Source organism: Apis dorsata, unplaced genomic scaffold (genome assembly GCF_000469605.1).
Source record: "Apis dorsata unplaced genomic scaffold, Apis dorsata 1.3 scaffold_20, whole genome shotgun sequence".
Taxonomy (NCBI): domain Eukaryota; kingdom Metazoa; phylum Arthropoda; class Insecta; order Hymenoptera; family Apidae; genus Apis; species Apis dorsata.
The window spans coordinates 6408-14494 of record NW_006263322.1 but is presented as its reverse complement, the minus strand read 5'-3'; the positions used below and the strand labels follow the sequence as shown (position 1 = coordinate 14494).

General features: G+C 20.6%; 1 protein-coding gene across 2 annotated transcripts in view; it reads left to right on the top strand.

Moving 5' to 3' along the window:
• LOC102673631 (acyl-CoA Delta(11) desaturase-like) overlaps positions 1–8087 on the top strand; it is a 25467-nt gene that overhangs the window by 14248 nt on the left and 3132 nt on the right. For both annotated transcript variants that reach the window (XM_006607889.2, XM_031510098.1), the window contains exons 2-4: positions 5837–6103; positions 6930–7060; positions 7546–7751. In XM_006607889.2, the coding sequence (XP_006607952.1) occupies positions 5837–6103; positions 6930–7060; positions 7546–7751 (604 nt within the window). The remainder of the gene's footprint in view (positions 1–5836; positions 6104–6929; positions 7061–7545; positions 7752–8087) is intronic.

Here is an 8087-nt window from a genome sequence, read left to right as displayed (position 1 = left end):
TATATATATATATATTCGAGCATATTTAATTATCGAATTATAAGTATTTTAAATTTAAATTAAATAAAGTGACACGGCAGAACAGCAAGAACATTCAAGAATTAGCAATTGAAAACCTATTGAAAAAATATTTTAATGTAATATACAATCATACATATTATGGAACTCGTTATTTAATAAAAACTTACCTTGAATAAATTTCAGTAAATTCCAGAATATTGACATTATACATCACTTTATTTAAATCCATAAATAAGTCATTGTACAAACATTTTATTTAAATCCAGCTGAATCATTGTATGACATTCAATTTTTTATCGAAATTCATAAAAGCAAATTCAAATACATCATAAAATTAGAAAAATTGAATCTTTTTTTATACATAAATTTATTTATCCTCATATGAATAAAAAATTCACTAATAATATTTGAATCAATTTGAATTCTAATTGAGATCAATGTATTAGTTGAAAAATTTTTGTTTCTATCTTATTTGAATTCAATGTTTTTTTTATATTTTTTATATGAGATCACTAAAAAGAAAAAAATAATAATTGATATTTAATATCTATATTTTCTATATTATCTATATTATTATAAATTAATATCACGTTTTATATTCATTAAAAGAATTACATAAACATTCGACTTTTTTATTTCACATTACTAGATATATATATAAGAGATAAATATATATAAATATTAGAAATATTTTTATTTACTATTTACATTTCTTTGAATGAAATTATTTCGATTATTATTTATTATTACATAAGTTAATTTTATATAAAGATTGTTTAATTAAAATTTTATTTTAAACATGTATTCAAGTATATTCTATATCTATTCTTTTACCAAACTCTGAACTCACAACATAATAATGTACTATTGAAATAGCATTGCTAATTACAAAAATAGCATTGAATGTTGATTGTAGGTATTAAAAAAAGAGAATAGATAGAAAAAAATGAGATAGTAATATCCAAAATTGAATCTTGTTTGTGTATTATAATACAAAAATACAAAAGCCTAGGTCTATTTTGTTCTGGTCTTTCATTCGTTTGCATAGCAAAAGTAAAAGTATAAAAAAGAAATTATATAAAAATTATATAATTATATAATTATATAAATTTGTAATATTCGAAGTCTAAATAAAACAATTTTAATATATATATATTTTTTATGAATATGTGATATTAATGTGAAATATTTATTTATATTATTAATATTTGTATTATTAATTGAAATTTCATTGCTTACTTTTACATAAAAAAAAAACCTATTAATTATCTGTAAATCTATAATAAATGCTTACCAAGTATTTTTTTAATTTTCTCTTGAAATCTTCTAATATAGATATGATATTTTATCACATATTTTTTGGATATTTGAGAAGACGTAGTATATTTCTATAATTAAACACATTTTATGAATTTGTATTTGCTATATTTGTTTAAATTTGCTTATTGTATTATATATTATATATTATTATATATGTATTGTATTATATAGTTATATTATATAGTTGTTGTATATTTCGCTCTGATCGAAATTAATTATTAAATCGAAATTATTGCAATGCAATAATTTTGTATTCTAGATTTCATTAAAAATATAATTTTTTTTTAAATTTTTGAAAGTATTGGAAACAATAAAATATGTATGTATTTGTCTATATGAACTTTTTGTTAGTTTATCATATTTTAACAATAAAATGATTTTTTTTCACATTTATATTGTTGTGAAATGTATTCCAATTTCATGATTGCATTAAATAATATTATATTATATTTGATTATTTCTGGTATTAAATTTTTTAAAATTTTTCCAATGATTAGATATTCTGAAGTCTTTTATATTGAAGTTTTTAATTACCACAATATTAATAAAAATTAAAATTAATTATAATTTTAATTTTTCTTTGTTTTTATTAATATTGTGGTTATTAAATTCTTTTAAAATTTTAGAATTCTTTTAGATTATTATTATTATTGTTGTGGTTATTAAATTCTTTTAGTTACAGTGTTGATATTGTGTGTTTGTTGCTGATATTATAAATTTGGAGATATTCTTTTATTTTCTATTTCTATCCATTCTATTTTAATTAATTCTATTTTAATTAATTTTTTTTATTTTCAATCATTTTTTATATAAAACTGTTATATTTAATCGCAAGTAAATTTTTGCTTTAAAATCTACTCCTATTATATATTTATTTCGTTTTGATAGTGTTTTGTTTCTCGGTAATATATATTTTCTGTGAAATATAACGTGTCATTAGAATTTATCTTTTTAGATATATTTAATATTAATGATCTGTATATTTCTTTTATTCCTTACATAAGAAAATATTTTATTCTATTTTGAATTAAGATTACTGTTCTTCCTCTTCTTTTTCTGATTTATTTAGTATTGTGTATATATCTAATGAATGTATGTATGTAAAATAAATAAATGATATTTTGTGTGCTTCAAGAAGTAAGTATACATTTCTCTCGTATTGATTAAGAAGTTGCTGCAGTTTGATATTCTTTCCATATAAATCTTTGTTATAATTCTATAACATTATTTTTAGCACTTGCATTGCATTATTTTATTTTTTTTATTTAATGAAATACGTGTTATAATCTTATTCATGAACATTATTGTTTGTTGTATTTATTATTTTATTAAGTTTGTTAATTTTTTTTACTATTTTTTATTCTATGCAAAATTATGCTATCATTATTTAAAGATACATTTTTGTCTCTTTTATTTTATATTTCTTTTTTGTTATATAGTGTATCTGTTATTTATTGAATTTGAAAAGGGAGAAATCGTTTATTATTTTCTGTCCTGTGGCCATTAACTGTATTGTTTCTTAATGAATGATTCCGTCACACACTTTTATATGAAGTTGGTAGAAAAAGTTTTTTTCTGAAATTCTATTTCGCAACTTTTATAATTAACTTTTATAATTACATATGCTTGTACATATTGTACTTATTTATTCTTTTTCCTTCTGGGCAATCATTTTACATATTTAAAAATTTTATTACGATATTATTTTTTAGTCCATCTATTTGGTACCTTGCATATTATGGAATATTTTTTGTTGAACATGAGGGTTTTATTTTAATAATCAATAATTTATTTATTTCATAGATTATTTTTTGTTTGTTATTAAATGTTTTGATTATTTCAATTGAAAACATTGGTATTGATCTTGTTTGTTTGTTTTTAATGTTATATGTGCCCATGTAATATTTTTTCAATGTTCTTGTTTGTAAGCACTTATTGCTTACGAGATTTGTAAACAGCTTATTCGGAGAAATTCCTCACAAAGATCTTTTTTTGTTATTATCACTCACAAATCTCTATTAAATCTAAACAAAGAATGATGTAATATAAGAAAACTATCATTTTTGAGAGTTTAATCGATTGTTATAATTGTATATTTTTCTCACACTTCAGCCTGGCTGAAGCGGAGTACGAGAGTCTCAAAAGTGATGTACTGCAAACACGGCTGACTCAATTATAATCATTCTAATTCGAGGAATTCTCCTCTAATTTAGGGATGTCGTAAGTCAGGCACTGATTGCGATGTTATTATCATGTTCCACCGAGAAATTGAGGTCTTCCCAAATGAACTAGGAAGAGATTTTTTAAGGGCACTGGTGAAAAGAGTATAATTGTGAACACATAGTAGTCTGACCGCCGGATACGACAAATAAATAGTTTTGTTCTCTCACATCGTGCTCTGACCGTCAAACATAACTATCGGCTGTGACATTGTGAGAGATCTAACTCTTTTTAGACTGCATGTGTAACCGCACTAATGCAGTCCAGTCATGTTTAAGAAATATATCGCGACATCTATCGAAAGGCATTCTACGAGCATCCAGTTATTAACTTACGTACAGATACACTATATACGATCATTATCATTACATTACTATCGTTGCGAAGAATCCTCAATCGAAGTCGAGTAATATAATTCTTTTACTTTTAGTGTATTTTGTTTGATAGATAATATGTTTGATAGATTGGAAATAGCTTGCATTTTTCTCTCTTAATATTATTACTTACTTATATATACTTTCATTTACTTCGATGTTTTCAGTTTGGATTTTTGTATGTGAATTTTTATTATTATGTGAATCATAATATATATATATGATTTTAAATTTTAAATAATATTCATTACTGGTTACATAATATTTGCTTTAACAAATATTGGTGATGGTTTTTCTTTTTCTCTCAACTTGTTTAGTATGCAGTATCTGTTTATTATATGTATTATTGGAATTACTTATTTTCATTGTTTTTCATATCATTATTTAATATATTTGTTAGAATTTTTTGTGTTTGATCTTACTACAGTTTTTGCTCTAATAAAATCTTCATTTTCTGATTAGTTTAATGCCATTATTATTGAATTATCTACATTTATTGATGTTTATAGTTGTCTTTTTCTATTTAGTAATTGATTGATTTATTTTTTTTTATAATTTTTTTTTCTGCTTTAGTAACATTATTTCTCTTCTGTTTTTTATAAGAATTAACAAATTACAAATATTGTATTTATTTATTTTTTGTGGATCATGTGTCATCCAAAAAAAAAAAATCATAAAGTAATAAAATAATTAAATTACTATATTTTTTAAAAATACAATTTTTATTTATAATATAAATAATATAATAAATTATTATTGTTTTATTACTTATTATTTTTTTGAAATAACAAAAAATGAAATGAATAACAATTAATTAATTAAAACAATTACAAAAATAAGTATACAGATTAACATGATTGATTAAATAATTATATTTCAAATACTCTTTTATTTCAAAATAGCTATATTTCAATAGCTTTTATTTCAAAGTTTATCAATAAAAAAACAATATTTTTTTATTTTTCGAAATTTTTTATTCATATTCTTTTAATATTAACATTTTTTCAAGAAACAAAAATTTCAAGTTTTCTTTTTTCATCATACTGTAATTATGCTCTTATTTGATGTCATTTAAACATCTAATAATTATTAGAAAGTGATCGAAGATTACTCAAAGAAGCAAAATTTTCTGGAATACTGAGAAAATTCATTTGTTCATCTCAATTTTGATTCGATTTTAAATTTCATTTGATTTCGTGAATGGAAATTTTGGTCACAAAATTTGTTTTGGAATATTTCAATTTTCAACTTCAATTTTTTATAAAAATCAACTTTAAAAAATTTGTAAATTTTTTATGATAACGATAATGATTTTAATTAAAGATAAAAATAGTTTATAAGATGCTAAGATAAGGAATTTCGTATTTTTAATCTATTTCGTAAAATATAAATATAAATATATAATAATATTATTAATAATATTATTAATCACAATTTAATAAAAATTAGAATACAAATTTTTTGAAAATCTTGAAAATATCGATTTTGAAATCTCGAGTTATATACTTTACTATACGAATTAGATTTTTGAGGTATTGAAATTTCTAAAATATTTTTAATAAACAATCATATATAATATTTTGGAAAATAATTTAATTTTTTTTTAGTATATATTTTTTTTTTTATAAATTTTTATATATATTTTTACAAATATTTTTCTATTTTTAATCAATTGCAATCTTGTGCTATTTATTTTATGAGTCTATAACTTATATCATATTTTTAATCATGCCAATCTTTTAATCCTTAATAATAATTTTATATAATTTATCCATTATATAATTTTATTATGTGAAATTTTATTTCTGCAATTCACAGCACAAGTTTTCCTTCCATTAAATTAAAATTATCAATTAGTGATAACATATTAAATTTTACAAGAATGAACATTTTTATTTTAGATTATTACACAATAGCGCTAAAGCTATACGGTATATCGATGACATTAAATAAGAAAGCATTTCAACAAAATGTTGATCAAGAAAAATCGACGACAGAAAGGGAGAATAAGCAGAAAGAATTAATCCAGGAATTATCGAATTCCGAGCCGAAATATAAATGGAATATCGTTTGGAAAAATGTGATTGTATTTATCTATTTTCATCTTGGAGGTATATATGGATTTTATCTCTGGATTAACGGAATCAAGACATATACAATTTTGTGGTGTAAGCATAAATATTTTAATTTATTCTATGTTAATTATTGAAATAAATAAAAAATTTACTTACTCATGAATTATGTTTAAAATATCTCAAATTCAATTCCTTTGGATCGTTTAAGGATTGTTTTATTTTATTTTTGCATTCCGCGAATCTGAGAGATTGCTAGATAATGGTTACTGTCTATCTCGCTGTATGTGTTTTATTATACATAAGTAATAATTATTTTTGTATAAAAATTAAAGATACAATCTCTATCCATCTTATCGATACCGACGTATCATAAAAAACTTATACTATTATTTTACAATATAAAGTTTATATAATCTACATCGCAAATATTCTCACCAAAAAAAATATGCAATATCTTTGAACACTTTGCAGATAATAATGCTCATACACAAAAATGTTAAAATCATTATCAACAATTGCTTGTAGAATCATATTATATTACTCAAAAATTAGCTAGAATCAAATAAAATCTAATAGAATCTAATAGAATGCAATAGAAGTTAAAATTAATATGATTAAAAAAATTATTATGAAAAAACAAAATCTACTAAATTTGTTAAATTTTTTGTTTCATATCCATTTTTATATCACATATTAACAAATATATCGTAATTTCACGTAAAATCACAAAATAGATTAAAATAAATCTGAACAAAAAAGAAAAAAAATTGTGATACATATGCACTATATATGCTCAAAATTTTTTAAATTTGTGAACTGGAAATTTTCCTTTGTTAAATTAAAAATAATAAATAAATTAGTAGAATTAAAATTTTAAATAAAATAAAATTTCATAAATCAATTGATGTGGTATTTTTAGCAATTTTCGTAGAATTTTTTGCCATCATGGGCATTACAGCTGGAGCCCACAGATTATGGTCGCATAGAAGTTACAAAGCGAAATGGCCCTTACGTTTCGTGTTGATGCTTCTTCAAACAACTTCTTATCAGGTAAATTCTTACTTTCTTTTTCTTCTTTTTTTTATAATTCATTGAAAATTAATATTATTTCTATAGTTCTATAGTTCTATAATTTTTTATAAATTTTATTATAGTATTTATAAAAAAAAGTATTAAAATTTGAAAATATATTATTATACTTGAATATTATAATATCAATCTATTTAATATTTATCAATCTATTTTTATCCTTTTATTTTTTTTAAACTTTTGTAAAAGAAAATATTGAAATTCAAAAATATATTATCATACTTAAAAGTTAATATGAATAATTCTTTTTTATTAATTTTATCTATCAAAATATTTATAAGAAAAAGTATTAAAATTCAAAAATGTTATTAACATTGAAACAATTTTAACGTTTTATATTCAGATTTTGTATTATCGTGTTTTTCTTTCAACGTGTTTTAAAAATTTCCTAAATAATATTGTATTATAAAAATTAAAATATTTCAAACTTCAATCTTGATCCGCAGAATCACATTTATGAATGGGTAAGGGATCATAGAGCTCATCACAAATTCACTGATACTGATGCGGATCCTCATAATTCTCGACGAGGATTTTTTTTCTCTCATATAGGCTGGTTAATGGTCCGAAAGCATCCGGATATATTTAAAAAAGGTGCTACTATTGATTTAAGTGATTTGGAAAAAGATCCCATTGTCGTTTGGCAAAAAAGGTGAAATATAATTTTATTTTTAATCTAACGTTTTAATTCTTTTCATTAATATTTATAACAATTTAATTTAATTTCAATAATATTTCATTCAATTCTATAATAAAATTATAGAATTTTATTATAGAAACTACATTTAAACTAATTTAATTATAAGTTATTTACAAAATTGATTAAAATTTTTCCGAAAAGAATTATATTAATTATATCTCGCAAATAAAAATATGTAAAAAAAAAAAAAAATAATAATAATAATTTTAATGAAAATAAATAATATAAAGTTTTATTTTATAATTTTACGAAATTTTATACATTATAAAAAAAAAATATAATCTTTAT